The sequence below is a fragment of the Rhodnius prolixus genome, unplaced genomic scaffold, assembly GCF_049639745.1.
Source record: "Rhodnius prolixus isolate KJV_2025 unplaced genomic scaffold, Rpr scaffold_4, whole genome shotgun sequence".
Classification (NCBI taxonomy): domain Eukaryota; kingdom Metazoa; phylum Arthropoda; class Insecta; order Hemiptera; family Reduviidae; genus Rhodnius; species Rhodnius prolixus.
The window spans coordinates 1,739,355-1,764,244 of record NW_027411614.1 but is presented as its reverse complement, the minus strand read 5'-3'; the positions used below and the strand labels follow the sequence as shown (position 1 = coordinate 1,764,244).

The 24,890-nt window shown below is 34.9% G+C and overlaps 1 protein-coding gene across 1 annotated transcript in view; it reads right to left on the bottom strand.

Annotated features, from left to right (window-relative positions):
- Positions 1-1,648: 1,648 nt before the first annotated feature.
- Positions 1,649-24,890, bottom strand: part of LOC141455644 (neuronal growth regulator 1-like) — a 44,594-nt gene continuing 21,352 nt past the window's right edge. The window contains exons 2-11 of the mRNA XM_074130866.1: positions 14,651-14,761; positions 12,471-12,677; positions 10,998-11,119; positions 8,638-8,776; positions 6,220-6,317; positions 5,852-6,026; positions 3,959-4,083; positions 3,361-3,559; positions 3,194-3,274; positions 1,649-1,982 (exon numbers count right to left, since the gene is read on the bottom strand). Of these exons, the coding sequence (XP_073986967.1) occupies positions 1,855-1,982; positions 3,194-3,274; positions 3,361-3,559; positions 3,959-4,083; positions 5,852-6,026; positions 6,220-6,317; positions 8,638-8,776; positions 10,998-11,119; positions 12,471-12,677; positions 14,651-14,761 (1,385 nt within the window). The 3' untranslated portion in view covers positions 1,649-1,854. The remainder of the gene's footprint in view (positions 1,983-3,193; positions 3,275-3,360; positions 3,560-3,958; positions 4,084-5,851; positions 6,027-6,219; positions 6,318-8,637; positions 8,777-10,997; positions 11,120-12,470; positions 12,678-14,650; positions 14,762-24,890) is intronic.

The following is a 24,890-nucleotide window of genomic DNA, read 5'->3' as shown; positions in this document are numbered from 1 at the left end:
TCGATATCAATACCAGAGCTAGAATATACTTACTGGGTCGCCCTGATTTTCAACAAGAACTTCAAAAACGAAGGAAAAAGTGGAAAATATTAGCTAGAATGGCTAGCATATTACAGTATTTTGGCACTCAGCATCGATATCAATACCAGAGCTAGAATATATGTATTGGGTCGCTCTGAATTACAACAGGAACTTGAAAAATGAAGGAAAAAGTGGAAAATATTAGCTAGAATGGCCAGCATATTACAGTATTTTGGCACTCAGCATCGATATCAATACCAGAGCTAGAATATACGTATTGGGTCGCTCTGAATTACAACAGGAACTTGAAAAATGAAGAAAATGTGGAAATTTTTCGTTCGAATGACTATTAGTTCAGGTACTAGTACTAGTTCTGGCCTAAGTAGGTTTGGTCTTTACCTTGAAGCTGCCTTTTCCTGGACAAACTAGCTGATCCAGTTGTGTAAGTTACAACTATTTAGGTCATTATGTATTGTTAAAAGTGTACTAAAATATTTTTTTCCACTCATCACGATGAACTAAGAAAAAATGTTGATCCATCAGCTAGTTTAGGTTGGAAATGGGTATTTTGATAAAGACAACGACTATCTTTGCCTACAAAAATCTGTATTTAATCTGTCCGGTAGGATAGTTATATGAGGGTTGATCATCAAAAAGTGCCTGAAAAAGCGTAACGTTGAAAAGATTTGACAATATTTTTCTCTTTCTAACTTATTAATTTCAAAGGTAAAACGAGGAAAGATTATTGCCAATTTCATCCTTACTGTTTAATACATTCTTTAATCTGTAGTGAACTTTTTCCCTTCTTTTATCTCTAGAATTCCCTACCAATCAACAACATTCCTCCTAGTTTTCTTGAGCAAAACCCAGGAGAATTCATACTGGGATATTTTAGTACACTTTTAACAATACATAATGACCTAAATAGTTGTAACTTACACAACTGGATCAGCTAGTTTGTCCAGGAAAAGGCAGCTTCAAGGTAAAGACCAAACCTACTTAGGCCAGAACTAGTACTAGTACCTGAACTAATAGTCATTCGAACGAAAAATTTCCACATTTTCTTCATTTTTCAAGTTCCTGTTGTAATTCAGAGCGACCCAATACGTATATTCTAGCTCTGGTATTGATATCGATGCTGAGTGCCAAAATACTGTAATATGCTGGCCATTCTAGCTAATATTTTCCACTTTTTCCTTCATTTTTCAAGTTCCTGTTGTAATTCAGAGCGACCCAATACGTATATTCTAGCTCTGGTATTGATATCGATGCTGAGTGCCAAAATACTGTAATATGCTGGCCATTCTAGCTAATAGTGTTTAAAGACACTATACTGAAAAGAGGTCATCAGTCAAGAATCTATTTTTCAAACTTAACTAATCTGGACAGCAAGGTATACTTGCCAAATACATGTATTTTATTTGAGTCGAGAAATTTTTATAACCGAGAACTTTTACTGTAACAAAATTAGTTTACTGATTTCTTGAAAAAATGAAAGTATACAGGTATGCCACAGTTCAGACAGTTATCGTAACTATTCTAGACTTCAATTGACTTCAAGGAATAGTGAATGAATAAAAAGGATATTTCATTATTTCTTACTAAAATCAAATAAACAGCACATTAATTCTTTCTTACAAAATAATTTACATTTTATTTATTAAAAGATATTTACAAGTTAGAACTTTATTTACAAAAAGAAAAAGAAAAAATACAGCTACACATTTTTATGATTTGCCCTCTCTTTAAATCCTCGATCATGGATTGATCTTGCTCTTACGTGTTGCTAAGAGATGAAGAATCAGTTGCTTCAATGTACATTTCTCTAATCTCCTACTCCAATTTTAGTCTAATAACGACTGACATTAATATTAATAAGAAATGTGAAGGAAACATGATTAATCGCTCTCCTTGAGATATACGAATTTCATATATTTCATTTTCGTAATCCGTCACATAATCTGAAATTTAAATTATTTTAAAAATAACTTTTATTTTAAGAAATTTCAATATTAACTAATTGTTATTAAGATTATTTGATTTGAAGTTTATTCTTCAATTTCTAAACCATCTTTCTAAAACTGCTAGATAGAGCTAAATGTTTCTTTAGAAGATTCTATTAGATCGGCTGGTTTGGGATTTTTATTAAGTAAATAAATGGATATGTACATAATTAATTAAATAAAGCGCCACGATAGCCGAACGGTTATAGGCTAGACCCGCAGAGCTATGGTGTATTGTTGGTTTAGTGGGTTCGATTCCCCTGGTCTAAGCTTTGTATTTTATTTAATGGTTAATATGATAAATTTGTAGTAAAGTATGTTTGGCGGTTTTAGGCTAGACCCGCAATGCTAAGATGTATTGTTGGTTTAGTGGGTTCGATTCCCTAAGCCTTAGATTGTATTTAATGTTTAATATGAGAACTTTGTAGTAAAGTATGTTTGCTAGTCGCCTCCTTCCACGACACCTAATTTGGTAGGTTGTACATAAAGCCCCCTTAAAAAAAAAAAGGCATTAATTTACTTTTTTTTATTTATTTCATATCATTATATATCGGTTTTTGAGAGTGTGCTGTTGTTATATACAACACTGTCACCGGGCAGTCATCTCCGAGGAACAGAAAACCTATAGGATCCCTGCGTGAAAATTCAGCGCAATAACAACTGGAAAAAATTGCTTCCAATTGTAAAATAATTATTATTTTTTATTACTGTCAATTGTTTATTTGCAACTGTAGACTACGAGTATATACATTAGTAAATGTGAATATTAGAACATATAATACGAGTCATGTCATCGTGCTAGCTCAACGCTACAACCAGATACGAGGACATTATGAGAATAAACAGCCAGCGCTGTCACACTCTCTAGGAAGAAGTTGGGAAGCGAGGATTATCAGGTGGAAAGAGAGGATTATCAGGTGGGAAGAGTGGATTATCAGGTGGGAAGAGAGGATTATCAGGTGGGAAGAGAGGATTATCAAGTAGGAAGAGAGGATTATCAAGTAGGAAGAGAGGATTATCAGGTAGGAAGCGAGGATTATCAGGTAGGAAGAGAGGATTATCAGGTGGGAAGAGAGGATTATCAGGTGATAAGTGTAAGTGTGTGTTTAGATAAAGATTAGACGAGAAAGTTCCGGTGAGAAACTAATTAAATGAATGATTATTATTACCTGATAGAAAATCTGTAATTGTATTACTTTCCGTTCCCTCTTCAGTTGTTACTACTTCATCTTCTCTTTCTAAAACTTTTTCTGTTTAAATGAAAATTAAAAAAAAATCAAAAATCAAAGAAAACAAATTAAATCTGTAAAACTAGGTGTTTATTAATTTTACTTACCATTCACACCAGGCGTACAAAACCTATAAATATTAGATGGTTTACTCCAACCGAAAATGTTCTTCGAAATAATGCAAGCTTCGTAAAAAGATGCTTTTTCTAGTGCAATCAATGTATAGGATTGTGTATGTATTGGCGCACCATTTGAATCTTCCGAAGGTATAGTTAGCTTGGTCCAGTTACTGGGATTACTATTGAACTGGAATCAGGAGTGAGAAATAATAATAATAATAGTGACTTATGTTCCTTAGAGGATTGAACTTATAAGAGTTTCTTTTTAAATATCGAATCATTTGAGAATTGTCTGCATTTTGAGATGGTTTTTCAATTCCAGATTTTCATCATTAACAATATCTATTCCATCAAGTTTCTGCAATGTTTGTTAACAACTATTTCTTATTTTTCTCTTTCTCTCTCACTTATTGATTACCTTAAAGATTCAGTAAAACGAGAAAGAAGCATTCATTGACAGACCGAAACACAGATATTGTCCAGCAATAAAATTAAATACGCTGAATGATTTACAATTATCCAAGATATTTGTGAGAATAAAAGTTTTTTACTAAAATTCAATTTAATAAAACTTATAATAACTTACCTGTTGCTGCCTGAATAATAAATGATACTGTACAATCGGCGAGTAACTTTCTACTTCCCAGACTAAAGTTACTCTATCTTCAGATTTATTTTGGATAGATTTAAACTGAGCTATGTTTGGTAAGGCTAGAAAATAGACAATTAAAACAGACAATTTATTAGTTTAAAAAAATATTTTAGAAAAACAAAACAGATTTTATGATTCACAGATAATAATAGAATTATACTTTGCCTCACACAGATTAGAAACGTGATTCGAATCCAGTTGGTTTCATCATCCTAGCTTTTAGCATCCCAAAACATTATCTCAGAGAAATAATTGAATAGCTTGGTGCAAAAAGGAGTTATCTACATTTTTTTCAGATAGTGTGTTTAGTGGCGCCCCCTACTGTATGTTCAACTCCACATTTTTTGGTGCATAAACGAGTCTTTATGCAGACTTGTTTATTATTACTTATATTACTTATTCTCTAACCTAGGTTAGATTTGGAGCAAAAATGAGTTTTCTACTGCAGATAACTTTCTTTTGCTCCAAACAGAAAAGATGACGCCATCAATTAAACAAAAAATTTTTTATTAGGTTTCTTTAATGTTTATATTAGGTAGATATTATTATTTTTTTTTTTTTTTGGCGCATCAACAGCTGAGGTTATTAGCGCCCGGAGCTTTTTCCAGTGCACTACCGACCTCCGGACAGTGTTCTCTCGTTACAGACAACACTGTCCATCACCGGACAGTGAGCTGTAAGAAGCTCCTAGGAAGAGAAAATCTAAGGGTCAGCTGCTGGATTCGAACCCGGGTAGATATTATTATTTTTCTTTTTGACAGGCATAATAATATATCTAACATTCGCTTCGACAAGACACAAAATGCCACTTAAAAGCTCAAAAACAAGAAATCTTGTTGACTAAAGTACTTAATATGTACTCGGAAGTTTTACTGAAAATTATGATTTTGTTGCAAAAAAGAGTTAGCTCAAAATAACTTTTGCTTATAGCAAGCTTAAAAAATGCCCTAGAAAGTTCAAATTGAGTCCCAAATGACCTCATCACAATATATTAACTAATCCTTACAGCAGACACAACATAAGGAATACATCTTAAAGCATATTTAGCTTTTTGTCCCTACTAAAAATTTTAAAAAACTGTAGATTACTCCTTTTTGCACCAAGCTCTTTAATTGTGCTTTGGTTATTCACTTTTGGTCAAGGTGTTTTTAAAAACCAGCCAGGTAATAAGTGTTTTAAAAAACCAGCCAGGTAATAAGTGTTTTAAAAAACCAGCCAGGTAATAAGTGTTTTAAAAAACCAGCCAGGTAATAAGTGTTTTAAAAAACCAGCCAGGTAATAAGTATTTTAAAAAACCAGCCAGGTAATAAGTGTTTTAAAAAACCAGCCAGGTAATAAGTGTTTTAAAAAACCAGCCAGGTAATAAGTGTTTTAAAAAACCAGCCAGGTAATAAGTGTTTTAAAAAACCAGCCAGGTAATAAGTGTTTTAAAAAACTGGGCAAAATAATCTGTGCAACATTATTAATGACCGTCCATCTGAAGCGAGAATACTTCACGGCCTGTTGTATTGTAAAGATATTTACCTAATTTATTTAACTGTATTTTTATTTTACACAAAAAATCTGTGTGTAGATTTACAGATCGACATTTATCCTCAAAATTAATCATCGGGGTCTTTGTAGTTTAAATAAGAGGTAGAAGAGTCAGACACATGCGAGCGAGATAACATTTTGGTAGAAGATAAAAGGATATTATATCTTCAGGATTACACTCAACACATGACAATCTCGAAATATTTAAAAAAGATGGGTTTCTATTTACCTTGCTAACCATGAATTTAAGATGGTAGAAAATTGAAAATTTATTCTTAGTGACAAAAGAGGTACCTGATAATTCTATATGAAGCTCTACTTCACCTAGATGGTTTGAGGCTTTACACGTGTAAGTACCAATGTCACTAGTTCTTGAAGCTTTAATTACAATACCATGTGTATTTCCATTTTTAAAATAGCTTATTCTAGAATCTTTGACCAGAGATTTGTTATTCATTAACCATTCAACCTGAATAGACAAAAAAAGGGCTAAAGACAACAGATTCTCCAGTACTGGTTAAATTTTAAAAATAAAACTATCTTCAAAGCAGAATTTTTAGAAAAAATAATTAAAGAAATGCAAACTTTAATTTTTTTCAATGTCGTTAAATGCATAACGACAATCTAATAACATATAATTTAAAATTTTCTGTAGATATTACCTCAGGCGATGGATCTCCATCGACATTGCATTCGATAACTGTTCTCAATCCTGGAGAAGTATGAATCCAAATTTTGTCAGCACTCACACTCGGAGGATCTAACGTTTTTTAAATAAAAACATTAAATTATTTGATAATATTTTTTTAAAAAAAAAGGCTTAGTAATAGTCTTTATTTCATTAAAAACTGCCTCCTGGACATAGACCATCAGGGGAGTTGGTCATCTCATACATTACATAGATTACGTGATTGATTACATTACAGTTAATATAAACTTTGTAAATAAAGGAAAGATACTCCTAATAAGTAAAAACTAAAATAAAATAAAATAAAAAATAAAACAAAAAAGTGATAATAAAATAAATAAATAATAACAGTTAAATCAAATAATGATCCACACAAATTATAGCTTCTAAATTTTTAACATGTTTTGTCCCAGTATTGTGGCAATTGTACAGTAACTGAAGACAGTAATCCAGCCATAGTCTCCATTTAAATATTTCATTAAATCATCTTTTGACAATATTTCTTGATCAAAACATTTTGATCTGATTACTTTTAATCTAGGGCAGACAGCAATGAAATGAAAAGAGTCTTCCGTTTGAGATTTTTTTTTTGCTTATTTAATTTTTATCTTCTTTATTTTTCATACGTTTGAAAAAATTATCTTTGCTGCAAACTGAGAAATTCAGTATATTCTATTAGTAAATTTTAATAAAATAAATTAACTTTATTCTTCATAGAGTGTGTCTAGTTCAGGAACAGTTCACAAAGTGAAAAAGTGGGCGAGGCTGAAAGAGATACACTGTAATCCCCACATACTCGTATTGAACAACTATAGTTGTAAATAAATAAGATTCACTATTATTGCCTCCACTATAGACAGTAAAAGCTTTATGATAAAAGATTTTATAAATTTACAATTAAAATTTGAAAGGTTTCTTTTTTAAAGTTACTCCACGGTACAATTACAATTTCATAAAAATTTTGACACCATTAGACAGACAACACGAAGCTGCACAAGAAGGTGTAAAACACAATCCAGATTTCTTAAAAAAAACACCCAAAAACTATTAAAAAAAATACAGAGCACACGTAAAAGACGTTACCTCTTTAAAGTCAACAGACCAACTCCCAAAAAAGCTTAGTATAAATTCCTAAAAACCAGCTGGCAAACTATAGGGCATCAATGAAAGCTTGGCAACAATAGATGGCAAGGTATCCAGAAAATGAATTTCTTCACATTTATCGACTGGATCTGCAATTGTCGGTGTAAGAGTGTATACACCAACGAAGGGAGGGTGCAAACTTTTCGGAACTGCCAACCAGACAAAAACAAAAAAGAGCTCTGAGTTCCTAAATTCATCGACAAACAGCCAACATTAACGCATGGCTAGCCGACATCAGAACCAGCCGTATCAGAAGTGCCCAACTCTTCTGATAGACTTAGGCTGGAAGATTTGAGAGTAATCGGTCAAATAAAACAACTCGTCTTTTTGCCAACGTTTCGACGTTATAAATCTCCTCGCAAATCTTCCATCCTAAGTTTAACAATTTGCGGTCAAGAAAACTATATATTCTTCTGATAGAGTTGATCAATAAAAGATGTTAGTCTATAACATTTCAAAGCTCGTAGATCTACTCGGAAATGTCAAGGCTGATTATTTAGTAAACAAAAAAAAATGGGCCTCGTTGGATCAATCTTCTCCTAATATTCTTTAAGGATCCGCCGCTAGACTAGGGTCAGTACCATTCGACCCATTGAAAGCATTCAACATCAAAATAATAAAAAAATAAAATTGGAAAGCCCCTGCTCAAGGAAAACGGTCGTGGCTAATTCCAAAATCGTCATAGGGTATAATTACCTGCAGGATCAACGCCGCACATTTGGGCACCTTCCCCTTGTTGCTTCAATGGAAAGAAGAAATGGTGAAAGAGAAGGTCATTTGGGCCCTAAAGACCAACAGATATCTGGTCTGTCTGGCGTAGAAAGCGCAATGATCACAAATATAGGGCTTTGCTTTTTAAAATAAACTTCTGTTAGCTCGCATCTCCTCCCACAGCAAAATCAAGGGGCCAACTTAGATAACACTAAATCAGTGCCGTACATTCAGTGCACATTACTGATCACTCTTTACACTTACAAAGATCACTCTTGTCACAAACAAAGTCACGAGTTTATTATTTATTTTACATGGCTGTGCATTCAATTTTATGCAGCAACGGCTCTTTCGGTACCACCTTAATCTTTTTATTGTTTATTATTACCATTTTCTTGTATAAAAAGTATCTTAATTACAGCAATATTTTCTCTCTGGCTAATGGAAGATGATTTAAGTCTTAAAATACTGGAAAATCAAATAAAGCTCTCTAGAAGTTTCATCAGATCATTGTTATCTCTAACTAAGAATAGCTTACATAGGATGTGGGTAATTATAGATTTCGTGTCGCTTTTCCCAACTCCATTACTAGCAGTACAAGCATATTCACCAGCAGCATCCTTAGAGTTATAGATTAGAAACGTACTGTTATTGTTCAACTCAGGTATTTCAACTCCCTAAAAACAGTAAATACAGTTTCATTTAATTTAAGAAAAAAAAAAAAATTCTCTCATAAATCATTTTAATGATTTCCTTTTTTGGCAGAATTGTTATACTGACAAACTGTCCTCTTTGGATACCAGGAGGGTTGGTTAAAAAAAAAACACATAAGAGCTAAGAGATGAGCTCTTTGGTTCAAATCTACTTTTAATACCTTTCATGTTGGTATCCTGAGAAAGGATTTTTTTTTGGTAAAAATATGTCATAAAATAATTATAAGGATGAGTTAAAATATCTGAACATGGCTACATCCATTTATGACTCCTTTAAAAATCCGATTATTTGCAATTAAAAAAGCAATGGAGTACTTATTGAATAGTAAAGAAAAGAAAGTGATTATCTGTTCTGACTCAAGAAGCTCTATACCCCTCTGGACGCAGTCACAAATCAATCATTTTTCTGTGGATCCTGGGTCACACTGGGATAAGTAACTATGAAACCGCTGGCAGGGCTGCTAAAGATGCCACGTTACTGGACGATAAGTATGAAATTATTCTGCCCTCAGACTGGAAAAGTTTTCTTAGATCAAAGTTTGTGTCCCAGTGGATAAGAAACTGGGAATTAGTTCCTCTAATTAACAAATTGAGGAATATAAAGTCAACACCAATGAAGTGGGTAACATCATGTCGAAACACTCGCCGTGAGGAGGTGGTGTTAGCCAGGTTGAGGATTGGCCACACGTTATTAACCCATGGTTACATCTTCAGAAAAGAAGAACCACCTATTTGCTCTGAGTGTAATAACGTCCCTTTAACTGTACGCCATATCCTGGTTGAATGTCCCAAGTATTCCAGAGCTAGGCAAAAGTGTAACATTCCCTCACAACTGGAAGAAGTATTGAAGGACGATGAAAACAGCGTACAAAACACTCTGCGATTTCTGAAAGATATTCATGTTTTTAATTCAATGTAACAATAGACACTTTATTACGCGAGGTCACTTTTAACATACAAACTTATAGAAATCGGTATCTTACAAAAGTTTGGTAGCAGTAAAAATAACAGTAGTATTTGATAATAGTAACAATTTAGGAAGGAGTAGGTTAGGCAGTGTGAATGTGTGTGTGAAAGAGGTGTAGGGGGGGCCAATGCCGGGGCAGGGGTGGCAAACTTTTGTCTTCTTGTCTCGCAGGACGTCTTCCTGCACTTTCTCGGGAGCCACTGCTTACTAGGACGGTTGGGTCTGTGTCGGGATTGGCACCCTGGCACGCATATGAATGGGCTGCGTGAATGTAAATAGGTTTAGGATTGTAAATGAGTGAGAGGAATATAGAGTACTCCACTCAATGTATATATAGGATTATATCTATTAGGATGAATGTATTTATTAGGATGATTGTATTTATTAGGGTGAATGTAATTATTAGCATGAATGTAAATATTAGGGATGGACGTATTTATTGGGGTAAATGTACTTATTAGGATGAGTGTATGAGTGTATATATAAATTTTGTGTAAATAGGTTTTTTAAAATTTAGGTTAGATTTCTATGGGGTGCGAGGAATATCGAGTACTCCACCCCAACATTAGTTAGCTAGGTTAGAAGGAAATACGAGTCAACCACTAGGTTAGTTTCGATTAGAATGATTAGGTGTAACATAGATTAGGCAGTGTAGTAAAGTGTCTATTCTCCAGTATAGTGAAGGTGCAAAGGACCCTTGTTGTTGCGCACAAAAAGAAATCCGAATCGAAAACCTATGATCATCGGAAGACAGAGCTCCGTGAAATCATTTCTATTTGAAGATAATTTTTCAGATACATTCAATTTATGTGGATAATTTTTTTTTTTTTTTTAAATTAATTCTCTGCACTCTAAATTAAACTTTTTCTTTTCTTTTTGTAACCAATGTACAACCAAATTTAAACCCTAAAATACATTCGCAGTATACTCTCCTGTGGTAAGAGTTATTAAATGTGTATAAACCTTCACATGAAACATAGAGCAAACACTGTTAACACAAAAAAACAAGTTAAGGCATTTGTCTTATTACTGTATGTACAGTAAACAACTCAGGGTTATTCATCCTTAGGAATGCCTTACAAGAGAAGTACGTAAGACTACAGGCTCGGAGGAGCCAGATCTTCCTACAGTCGCGGATGCTAATGGATAATCAAATCACCTGCACACATTTTTTTTTTTTCTTTGTTTTTAAATTTGAAAATGAAGGAAAATAGCTACCTTAATAGTCCATGAAATGAAAGGTTGTGGAAAGCCAGTTGCATTGCAATGAAATAAGATAGCTGGGCGTACTCCCTCATCAAATCCACGATGAAATGCAGCTATCCAAACTTTAGGTGGATCTGTTATAAAATTGAATTAATGACTACTATATAATTGGTTGGGGAAAAAGAAATCCATTATTTTCTCGGTAGATGGCTGTAAAATTTCAACAATAAACAATTTCAAGTTTATGCTCGTTGTCAAGGTGACATTTCACACTAAAAAAATTCTTTGGCTGTTTTTCGTTTGTTCCAATCAGTTGTGAGTTACAGGGTGTTAACAATGGAAGTCAACAATGAGAAAATTCGGTAAATTTTACAGTTTTGATAAAGGCGAAAATGCAAGCCAGGCCGCATGAAATTGTGAATGGTGTTTATGGTGCCGATACTGTAACAGCTACTAATTACTGCAATTTTGGTTTCGTCGATTCCGTTCAGGCATTTTTGATGTTAAAGATGCACCTCGCACAGGCAGGCCCGTCGTCGAAAATGTCGATAAAATCATAGAAATAATCGAAGTTGACCGGCATGTTAGTAGTCGTAGCATCGCCCAGGAGCTAAAGATCGACCATAAAACAGTTTTAAACCATTTGCGCAAAGCTGAATTGGAAAAGAAGCTCGATGTTTGGGTGCCACACCAATTAACACCCAAAAAAACATGATGGATTGAATTTCCATCTGCGAAGCCTTGGCCAAACGGAATGAAATCGACCCATTTCTTAAACGGATGGTGACTGGGGATGAAATATTGTGCGAAAACGATCGTGATCAAAGCGTGGTGAAGCAGCTCAAACGGTGGCCAAACCAGCACTAACGGCCAGGAAGCTTCTACTGGGTATTTGGTGGGACTTGAAAGGAATCATGAGTTGCTTCCGTATGGCCAAACACTAAATTCAGATCTCTACTGTCAACAACTGGACCGTTTGAAGCTAGCGATTGACCAGAAACGGCCAGAATTGGCCAACAGAAGAGGTGTTGTGTTCCATCAGGACTACGCAAGGCCACACACGTCTGTAGTGACTCGCCAGAAACACCGGGAGCTTGGTTGGTCGGGAGTTTAAAATGCATCGACAATATAGTCCGGGACCTGGCACCAAGCGATTACCACCTTTTTCTCGCATTGCAAAACTTCCTGAGTGATAAGAAATTGGGATCAAGAGAAGATTGTGAAAATCGATTACTAGAGTTTTTCGCCAATAAGGACCAAGACTTCTATGAGAGAGGCATTATGAAGCTACCTTTATAATGGCAACAAATTATACAACAAAACGGTGCATATTTGACCCAAATCGGACAATCCCAAACATCTTAAATAAAGTTTTGAATTTCACGCAAAAATAATGGATTACTTTTTCCCCAACCCATGATTTATATTTATATCATTTTTCATATTTTTAACACATTGTATCTTATCTATTAATTTTCTACTTACAGAGAACCTGAATAATATAATTATATTTGATTGGTGCCATAGGTTCTGGCCTTTTTACTTGACAAAAGTACACTCCAGATAATCTATCCGTTATGTCTGTAACTTCTAGTGTGTTATTCAAGTGAATTCTATAATATTCATTTGCCAAAATTTGTCCAGCATCAGTTATTAATTTATCTTGATGCCACCATTGTACACTGTTGGAACCTGAAGGCCAAGAAAAAAAATATTAAATTATTAACTACTCTAAGTTCTTATAGATTATCGAGGAAAACAATTTTCTGAAATTAAAAAGTTCATTAGATCATTTCCAAAATTTGTAAATAGATTAAGAACATTTATTTAAAGAATTAAACTTTATCATTCTCATATAATGCGATGACCTAATCATCAATGATCTTAGCTAATGGACTTACAGAAAATTCTAGACTTTCCTTTTTTTCTAGACTTCCAGCATCGAAAAATTTACTTAATCTTGAAAAAGTTTTAGAATTTAAGCATTGTTAAAAGAGAATGGTTTCTATTCTAAAAGTAATCGCCTATTTTTTCAGGCGGATCTTAACGTCCAACTACCAATTCAGGTGTCGTGGACGGAGGCGACTAGCAAACGTACTTTACTATAAATTTCTCATATTAACCATTAAATAAAATCCAAGGCCTTAAGACCGGGAATCGAACCCAGTACCACAATGCATACTAGCTTTGCAGGTCTCGCCTCTAACCGCTCCGCTACCGTGGCGCCTGGATTCAATCATATTTATTCTAGAATGTAAATCCAAAGAAATGTTCTTAATATAAATTTTCTAATATTTTATTAAAATAATAAATTATTGTTTCAATATATCTAGGTGAGGTTCACACGGTTCGGTGATGGACTGTCCACTGTCTGTAACAAGAGCACAATGTGGTTCAGTCAAATAAAAATACTTAGTTTTTAGGTAAGATTTGATTTATTTAGTGCTCTCTTATTATTTATTTGTATTTCCATTTCTCTTTATATTTTAGTTCTAAAATGACCCCAGAGAAGTCTCTGTTGCTATTATGTTTGGAATGCTCGGAAAAAAAGTTAAATTTAATCCAGTCTTAAGATTATTTGGACCAAAAAATCTATATGGAGCGTTAGATTGAATGAACTGAGACCAGGGCCAGATGTTCCTGTAGGCTAACTAGGCTTCAGCCTAGGGCCTCAAGATCAAGAGGGGTCTACATTCAAATTGTTAGCAAAATTAAAATTACACTATTCTAAAAACAGTACCAATAACACACATGTTTCATTTAACATATTGATATACAACACAGTAGTGATGTATTTTATTATCTCTCATGTAATTTACAAACTTAAAAATGGAAGGTGATAGGGCCTCATAAATGGAATAGCCTAGGGGCCTCTTTTCATCTAAATCCGGCCCTGACTGAGAGAGTTTAAAAGATAAAAACCTGTATTAATTGGAACATGAGGAGAAACTTAGCTGAAGATTGGAGACGTTTAAGACGAAATTTCTTTCCAGCAGTGGAAGCGGTTAACTTTATGCATAACGAAAATGGATTGTTGTAGCAAACGAAAAGTTTTGTAGTTTTTCGTTGTTTTGCTAAGATAATCTTGTACAAGAATCACTTTCAATCGAATAGGTGAGACTTATTATTTAGACAAGAGCTCCTAAGAATGTCCTGAAAGTAAAAAAAAAGAAAAAGAAGTATTTCCCGTTTTAAAGCTAGCTTGGGCTAGTCTCTGGCCATTTAGAGCAATTTAAGAGGACAAGCTGCCTTGAATGTCTTTCTAGAGGGCAGCTCAATTCAAGAATCTGATCTTTCAAGGCGATTCAGACAACTTTTAAACAGGAAATTTACACAAATAATGGTTAAAAGTGCGGAACTTCTGGCGGGAAATATATCTTAATGATTTAGCTCATAAATGAGCTACAGGTGCATTTTAAAGCGAAATCATTTGATAGTCAACTTAAATATACCAAATTTAGGTAACACAGGTAAGTACCATACTAGACAGATCGTTCAGCTTCCAAGGCACGCAAAAAATATATACATATATATAAATATAGGCAGCGACTCTATCATTATAACCAATCTATGCAGTGGCCTAAAGCACCAAATTACATATTACATTTTTCAAACAACTTATCTACTACATTACAATAAATTAACTACATTTATTATATGCTAACCAAGATTTCCAGCATAACATGGTAGAAATACAGTATCATGCTCTCTAGCTTTAATGGTGGTGAAGACGGTGGATGTAGAAGCTCCTGTCCCACTTTTGTTAGCAGCAAGTACTGGGGGACAAAAAAAAACACGTTAGGAAATGATACATGAAGGATATAAATTTTTAACAGCCTTTCAGGATTTGATTTGCTTAAGGGCAATCCTTAGGTGATTGTGTTAGTCTACAACAAAATGTTTTACAACAAGACGACAGAAACCTGGAATAGTTAACGCTGTTAAGTTAAATGTAACCCTCTATTATTATTATTATTATTTATTTATTTTTTATGATTTAAGGCGCGTCAGCATCTAAGGTTATTGGCGCCCGGAGCTTTTTTCAGTGCACTGCCCCGGCCTCCAGACAGTGTTCTCTCGTTACAGACAACACTGTCCATCACCGGATAGTGAGCTGCTGTAAGAAGCTTCTAGGAAGAGAAAATCTAAGGGTCAGCAACTGGATTCGAACCCGGGTACCCTCCGCGTGGGAGTCCAGTACTATTACAAATATTATTATTGTAAATTAAAAAAAATGAAAATAATAAATGGGGAAAACACAAACTAAAACACATAAACAACAATAATAATATACTTAATACTCTTAAGGGTTTGAATAAACACAAATTAACCTAAGTATAGTTTATTCTCTTAATTCATAAGGCATATCACACATAAAGCATAACTTCCATAAAGAGTGACAAAACTAAACTAAAACTAAAACTAAGGAATGTCTCTTACTACCTGCAACCCTCTAGCTACCCCTAACGGTCAATCCTTCTCTTACACCCTCAAAAGGGGTTGCCAAATATCAAACATTCCAATTTACTACATTATTTTTTTTTTTTTTTTTTTTTTTTTTTTTTTTTTTTTTTTTTTTTTGGCGCATCAACAGCTGAGGTCATTAGCGCCCGGAGCTTTTTCCAGTGCACTGCCGGCCTCCGGACAGTGTTCTCTCGTTACAGACAACACTGTCCATCACCGGACAGTGAGCTGTAAGAAGCTCCTAGGAAGAGAAAATCTAAGGGTCAGCTGCTGGATTCGAACCCGGGACCTCCGCGTGGGAGTCCAGTATGCTAACCTCATAGCTAATCCCTTCCCTCATATTATTATTATTATTATTATTACTATTATTATTTTATTTTTATTATTATTATAAGCATGGCGAGGTCGACTACTACCTCACCCAGTTTCTTACGGGGCACGGGTGCTTCACCTCGTACCTGTATAGGATGGGGAAAGTTGGAGACCCTTCATGTGTCTTCGGAGACTCTGACCTCGATGACGCCCATCACACATTCTTCCTGTGTGATAGATGGGTGCCGGAGAAGGAGAGCTTGGAACAAGAGATCGGGAGAATCACGCCCGAGAACATAGTAGGGGTTATGCTCTCTCACAGAGACTGCTGGGACCGGGTGGCTACCTTTGCATTAAAGGATATTAAAAAGAAAGAAAAACTTCCTTCTGCTCCTGTCGTAATAGAGATCAGATTTTTCGTACAAAGGCCGGTAGGAGCTCGTATGAGCTATTGTGAGGCACCACCCTGAAGTAATGCGTAAGTGGTTCCAGGGAGGCCTGTTGGGGAGGTGGGTTTTTTTTAGTGGGTGAGGGTCCCACATACCGTGGGCATTGCTCCACGACGATGCATAATGCATTTTCCCCCTCCATAAGGAAAAAATAATTATTATTATTACTATTATTATTAAACTTGAAGCACCCAAAGTTCGTAACTCGGACACATATAGTAGAAATAAGAATTGATAGTTAGGAAGAGAACGTGTAAAAAATATAGAAAATCCTCAGTATTTCTTTCAGGCAAAATGAATTATAAGAAAAATGGGGAAGGTTTAAAGTAAGCGAGGGTAGTTTTTATTACAGTCAACCAAAAGTTAAGGGAAATCACTGAATGTCAGTCTTGTTTTTGGACTGATTTTTACTTTAAACTATACTTTTCGGACGGAGATAGGAGTGCGAAGAATTATATTAGTTCTTTTGTTTTTTTAAAGAGTAAATAGCATAACATAAAAATGGGTAACTGTCAAGAATAGCGCCCAGAGATGTGGCCTAATTCGAAGTGATTCTGATTTAACCCGCCAGATTCAAATGTAAATATAAAAATATTTCTTTATTTTATATTTACATTTAAATCTGGAGGGTTATGTGGTAACAGCGAATCAGAATTACTTCGAACTATTAATTCAAGAATTATTTAAATTTTTTTCATGGGGGGGCTGTGCCCCCACACCTCCCTTTTTGTGGGGGCTTTGCCCTCCCTACCCCAACTGATCCACACACACAACTCTCATGACTCATTAAGAAAAACAAAAGAAAAGTAGCCTACCTTATTCAGTGCAATCCCTATTCTTCTGTTTCTACACTTTATTCACTCCCTCAAATAATCTCATGTGATCGCCCATGGAAGAATGACTCCTTTTCATACTTCATCTTCTCACTTCCACACTTTAAAATTTTAAAACTTTCATCTCTCCATCCTTTATCAGACTATAATCATGTTTTAAATTAAGCTAATAATTCATGTTTTAAAAGAAAAACTGTAAATTTAAAATGCTCATGTTTTATGAATTTTGCAAAAAAAAAAAAAAAAAGCACCTAAAGAGACATACGGGACACTGGCGGGAACTGATAATACATTGAAAAGGAAGCAGTTACTGAGCAGTTAGTGTACTGCGCATGCGCAGTAAAAAATTCAAAAAAAGGATACACAGTACATTAGCGGGAAGTTGAGAAATTTAAAAAGAATATATTGAACATTGGCGGGAAGTAGTTTAAAAAGTCAACGGTAACTGAAGCTGTACTGCGCATGCACCAACAATAAACAGGCCACACCTCCGGGCGCTATTCTTTACATTAGTCCATAGTAAATTTACCGTAGACTCAGAAGTCTTAAGAAAAACCTTCAGAATTTTTGTAAAATGAAATATTCACCTCTCTCTTGCTCCGCCGTTTGGAACAATTTGTGGTACAAAATGATCTTTTAACTGAATTCCAAGCGGGTTTTAGAAGGGGATATTCCGCAATTGATAATATTTTTGTCTTAACAAACTTAATTAACCTTAAGCTTTTAGAAAAACGGTCTAAGGTCTACTGCTTCTTTGTTGATCTAAAGGCGGCATTTGATACGGTAGAACATACTTCTTTATTTCTTAAATTATTTAATTTGGGCGTTTCTTCAAGGTTCGTGGGCATTTTGAAGAAGTTATACTCCTTTGCTGCCTGTTCCGTCCGCGACGCATCTTCGATTTCGGAATTCTTTGGGGTGGGTTCTGGGGTGAGACAGGGTTGTTTGCTGAGCCCAATTTTATTTTCCCTGTTTGTTGATGATCTTCCGTCGCTTTTGGAGGGAGGTGTGTTGGTCGGAAATAAGAAGATAAACATCTTGCTTTACGCGGATGATCTTGTTTTGTTAACTGACAATCCACATACCCTTCAAAGAAATATAAGAATTCTAGAAGCATATTGTGATCAATGGAATTTGACGGTTAATCTATCGAAGTCAAAAGTTATGGTTTTCCGGAAAGGCGGGAGATTTGCCTCTGCGGAAAAATGGTATTTTAAAGGTCAGAAAATTGATATTGTAAACAGATATAAATACCTCGGTGTTATTCTTACGCCCCGCCTAGCCTTTGGGTCTCACCTTGAGGGAAAAGTCTCTTTGGCAAAACAGGGTTTAAATAGAGTTTGGAACAACTTTATTATAAGTGGAAATGTACCATTGCAGGCTAAGTTCCAGGCTTTCAGAGCTGTCTCTCGAGCTATTGTGTGTTATGGCGCTCAGGTCTGGGGGTTTCGTGCGTTTGAGGTACTGGAAAAGTTTCAAAGATATTTTATAAAGAAATTATTTGCTTTACCGTCCGCTACCCCAAACTACCTTCTGTCCATAGAGTTTTGTTTGGAACCGCTGGAAGTTTATACATTCAATCTCCATGTAAAGTATTGCCTTAAGGTATTATCTCTTCCTGCACACAGACTTCCTAGAATAGTTGCTCTTAAAATAATTGAAAAGAAAACCTATTGGTACAAGCATTGGCTTACTCTCTTCCAATCAAATAACCTCAGTTTTGAAGGCTCTTTGGATTCCTTGCATGGTTGGCGTGCCCAGCTGGATTTGTTGTCCAGAAGTATTAAGGAGTCTCATCTGGAGGAATGTATGAACCGTGCGGTTCAATCGGAGCGTTTTGTTCTGTACAGATACTTAATCGCAGAATACAGACATAGCACCACGGCAGAGTTTTCTGAAAGTTTAACATTCCTGGAATTGCGCTGGTTTCTTAAGCTGAGGGGAGAACTTCTCTACTTAAATTATAGGCCTTGGATAGACAGAGACCCTGATTTGGAAAAGTGTTCTCTGTGTAACTGTGGTGCGCGAGAGGAGGTGTATCACTTTCTTGGGGAGTGTCCTTTGTTAAGAGAATTTCGCCTTGTTTATTTCCGTAAGAGTACACTCTCCAGAGAGGATATTATTTCTTCTTTAACTGGCCAATCAGATCCTCGTCCAGTTATCCGTTACGCTCGCCATGCTTGGAAGGCAAGGTACTCCTGGATTTCCGATATGTAATTCTGTTCATTTTGTTTTTTCCCACTCTTTATTTTGCGTTTGATTGAATTTGATTTAATATAAAATTGTTCTTTATATCTCAGTGGAATGCAAAGAAATTATTAATTTAGTTCATTTTATTTAAATTTTATATTAATTTACTTTATTTTATTTAAATTTTATATTAATTTACTTTATTTTATTTAAATTTTATATTAATTTACTTTATTTTATTTAAATTTTATATTAATTTACTTTATTTTATTTAAATTTTATATTAATTTACTTTATTTTATTTAAATTTTATATTAATTTACTTTATTTTATTTAAATTTTATATTAATTTACTTTATTTATGTTATAGAATATTTCGTATTTTTTAATTTATATGTAAGCAGTGCACTCAAGCAGACGGCTTTGCCATTGCTTTATTTATTTTTTAAATCTACTTTGCCTATGTATATATATGATTTCTCAATAAAATAATAATAATAATAATAATAATAATGAGAATCTATCACACTAGAGAGAGATATATTTTCTCTCGCTCTCTCTCTCATGCACAGGTTGTTGATTCTTTCTTTTAGTATGTGGGACACACTGAAGAGTTTAAGGCTAATTCACATTAATTGGGAAATTAGTTCCAGTAATTTTTAAGGCAATTACATTGTTTTAAGTAGTGATCAATCTTTTACTGCCAATTACAGTTAATAAAAGTCTTCCTGTGTAAGATTCAATCGAAGACAAAGTAATAGCATTTCACTGCAGCTGAATACACATTCTTAACTTTTATCTCAGCCAGGGAAACTGTTTGCAATCGTGCAGATTTTTGCGTTTTTACCGAACATATCATCATTTTGAGTACAGTCTGTCTTTTTTGTATCTGTCCCACAATAACTCAGAAACAAAACCAAAAACAAAATCTCTGGAAATTAAAATTTAATTTGATATTTTGCTTACGTAAAATTGGTGTATGTCACAAAGAAAAAACGTTTTGCAAAAACTTGTTAACCGATTTAATATAGATACCACTTTACTAGAACCACTTTTTCCAATAATATTCTAATGCCTTGTCCACACATGGATACAAAGTCGAGCGATTTCTGTATATAGGCAATGTCTAGATACAATCGAGCGATTGTCTATAGACAATCTAGAGGACAAATTCATGTCTAAAGAAATGTTTTTGGAACGAAATCGCAGAACATTTGTCTCCCATTTGAAATGGGAGACACGAGACAATTGTCAGACAATGTTGCGCAATATTTAGTAATGTGGACGTTTTGCGAGACACCGTCCCCACTTTTCCAGACATTCTCAATCGTTCTCTGCATCTGCTTCTTTTTTTTTCTCAATCGTTCTGCCTAAAAGCTGGAGTAATTCTTCGAAATCACTTGGGGTCAAACGAGTAAAGTTTCGGAAACCCATGCTGTCTTCTATTTTTAGGGTTGAAAGTAAATTGCAACCGAAACGAGGTCCCTCCGCAAAAATTTCACGCCTCCACCAATGTCTCCTCTTCCGCTCATTCTTCATTATCCAAAATTCTAACTGCGCAAGTAGCGATCCCAACAAGGTAAGTCATATTTAGCAACTGATGAAGAACAAGGCATTCAAGTGTGTACACGCGACAAAGTCTCTATACTGTCTATATACATAATCTGGATACATGTCTATAGACAGTTTCCATACATGTCTATGGACAATCGTTCGCTCGACTTTGTATTCAAGTGTGAGCATAGCATAATACTAGCAGGATAGCTTAGGTTATTCTTCTCAAGTGTCATCAATGCTCTGAGAGCCATCTGTAGTAAAAGTAAAGTAATCATCTATCATGTAGATTCCAATAATAGTAGAATATTTTCTTATGAGTAAAATGGCGTGACTTATAAAGTCATATAATCCATTAAATTTGGATGAAATTCTCAATCCAGCTGAAGATTTTTTAAAGTTGAATTTGGTTCTTCCTTTAAAGACTCATTTCTTATTAATATTTTCACCACCAGTCCTATAAGAACTGTATGGATTAAATTCCGAGTTTGCGCAGAAAATAAGAAGAAAAAATAGGGAATGGATTAGCTTAGTGGCCAGCAAGCTGGATTCGAATCCATCGAATAGCCGTTAGATTTTCTTTTACTAGAAGCATCTTTACTGCTCTCTCTTGTCTCTAAAGATACAATGACCTCAAATATTAACGATCCTTAAATTAATAAGAAAATAAATGAGAAGAAAACTCTTTTAATGTGTTCAATCAAGAAATTTGATTTTACCACAATTTTAGTTTGATTCAAAATCTATTTAAAAAACATAAAAAAAATAGTTCACAAATAAAAATACCTCTCTAAACGTAAAATTAAAATGCATAATTTATTTATAACTCTGGCAATAAAAGAGTTCTATTAGTCACAAACATTTTGCAAGCAATTTTCACATTTATACTCAGATGATTGTATGTAGGCGTTTATTAAATCAGTGGCCTAAGAGATGGAAAAAGCTTAACAGATTTGTACAGCTTTATATAAATCGGCAATAATAACAATGCAATGCTAAAACCAGCATCTTTCCACAACTAGCTTTTGAGCTTAATTGTTCAATTAACTAACAATGTAACATTCATGACTTTGTATCTATTTTCATCAATTAAAATAGTATTCCTGACATCATTACCTCCTACGAACATAGTACTTCCACAAACAACTGTATCTCGTTCCATTTGCCCAAATTCCATTAACAAATGTTCTTTGCCTTTACAAGAAAAAAATATTTCTTTTTGACGTGAATACGTCTTTAAATTTGCTATCATATGGAGACAATCCCAAAAACCTAATGATAACAAAATCGGAGGATACAGTTTGGCGTTATAGTGTTGAATCTAACGTCTACATACAAAATTAAATTAGACCACTGGATAGCTAAAGGATCAAAGAATTCATGACGATAAGCGAGGACCGTGACGCATCGCGCGCGGTGGAGGGGGAAGCGCCGCCATTTTGAGATCATTTTGCTGCGTATCGAGATTTGCAAATGGTATAACTTTTGACCCGGAGAAGCTACGATGTTCGTTTTAATCGTCAGTTGTCGTCACAATCTATCGATTGTATATCTGTACCTCGGAGGGAAAAGGCACCATGTCACAGAAAGTAAATTTTACAGGGGAGCCAAATGAAGATATTTTTCCAAATTCATTTTTTGTTCCACTTTTCCGGTTGTACTCTTTCCTGTACTTCTCACCATAATTATTACAGTTGGTATGGCCACTTAACCTCCCATATTTTAAAATATTTTATTTTGATCTCCATTGTGAAAAAAATTTATGCCCATGTAGTGCCTTTTACCCTTAAGTAATGAAGTATCATAGCGCTTTTTAAATATACATAAATCGCTTAATAGTAAACATAGGACATAGTGCTTTACACCTGTAGAAAGAGCAACAAAAAATTTGTAAAATGATGCCAAAATCTGAAAATCGAAAAAAATGGACATGGTGCCTTTTCCTTCCGAGGTACAGATATAAAACATTAGTGTAAAATAGTGACAGTGAATGTAATAAGATGTTAGAACAAAAAAATATTAAAAATATATAATGTCGGCCTATACACGTCGAAAAGTCAAAACCAAATAAAGAGATCGTATACGGTTGGAAAGGGCTTCTCAAGAACAATCGAATGGTAATAATAAAACACCATATGACCGAGTCAAGCTGTGCCGGGAACGTAAAAGAATGAATGCGGCCGAGGGAATCGACGACGGTGTCCAGTATATCTGCAGCTGGGGCGGTTGAAATTATGCAAGTGGATGATGAAATCGCTTCTACATCGACAACGGACTGTACAGGCATAGATTGTGTTCGATCGTCGTTTATGAAGACACATTGGGCAGCAGCTAGTGCACGTTTCTGTACGATGTTTGTCAACAATCCATTACGGACATAAGTGTGATGTGTGTGATCGTCTACCATACGATCGTATGGTTTCTGCGCTCATTGAAGCCAACAAAAGAAAAACACTTACCGCTGCTTAATAATAATATATTATTATTATTATTGTTATATTATAAATAAAATATAACCCGTTACGTAAATATATTCACATTCAACACACGGCCGGGTCCATGACACAGCCACAGTTTTTTTTCTTTATAATCTGTCTAAATCTAAGGCTGGTAACTGGACAAAAATGAAGATCCCATCGCTACTGAGCCGTACCTCTGATCAAAAGAAAGAAAACAATGTTCAGGGTATACTAAAATTCAGTAAATCTTAACATCCTCAATCTTCACAACTATTTCTTCCCAACTGTTCTCATTTCTGCCGATTGTATTGTTAATATAGATCATTATAGTTATTTGTTATTAAGAATTACTTTTATCGAAGAACCTATCCCAAAATTAAGAATTGTTTCATTGATTCTAGAACTTAAACTAGCAAGAAAAGACAAAAAAGTCTGAAACAATAACCTCAACTATAAAAAATTTATATTAGGGTTAAATAATTAATTTTGCGGTTAGCTTAGAGCAGAATCCCGACGATTTCTAACGATTTTTGAACACACACTGTGATGGATTGACAAAACAATCAGTAAATAATTGATCTAATTAATGATTATTTGAGATTCAAATCACTTTCAACAGTAAGGATGACATGTACTAGAAGTACAAACTCTGAAAAGAATATTTAAAATAGGGAATTGCCTATAATTTGAATACGTTTAGAGAATTTACTCTCTTCTGCATTCTATTTCAGGGTACGGGTAGTTAGTACAATTGTGGCTGACCAGTTTTGGAAGTAATAGTGAAGAAAATAGGGTACAAAGTAGGAAACGTCCTTTAGTTTTCTACTTTGTACTATCTTCTTCACTATTTTTTTTTTTTAATTAAGGCGCGTCAACATCTAAGGTTATTGGCGCCCGGAGCTTTTTCCAGTGCACTGCCGGCCTCCGGACAGTGTTCTCTCGTTACAGACAACACTGTCCATCACCGGACAGTGAGCTGTAAGAAGCTCCTAGGAAGAGAAAATCTAAGGGTCAGCAGCTGGATTCGAACCCGGGACTTCTGCGTGGGAGTCCAGTACGCTAACCGCATAGCTAATCCCTTCCCTCTCTCCTTCACTATTACTTCCAAAACTGGCCAACCACAATTTACTAACTACCTGTGGCATGAAATAGATTACGAGGGTCGTTTGAAAAGTCCGTGCAAAAATAAAAACTACTTAATTTTTGGGGGTAAACCTTTTTTATTTTTCAACATAGTCTCCTTTTAGGCTTATACAATTCGTCCAACGTTGCTCTAGTTTGTTGATCCCTTCCGAATAATAGGATTTGTCCAAGTCTGAAAAATAGCCATTCGTTTCTGCAATCACCTCCTCGTTTGAATAAAATCTTTTTCCCGCCAGCCATTTCTTCATATTGGGGAACAAATAGTAGTCCGAGGGAGCCAGGTCTGGAGAATAGGGGGGATGTGAAACGAGTTGGAACCCTATTTCCATTAATTTTGCGACCACAACTGCTGAGGTGTGAGCTGGTGCGTTGTCGTGATGGAAAAGGACTTTTTTGTGGGCCAATCGCTCATGCTACTAACTAAACATAACCTCGATACGCGCCAGTGGTGCTATCTCTCTGACTTTGCACGGACTTTTCAAACGACCCTCGTACAAAAGA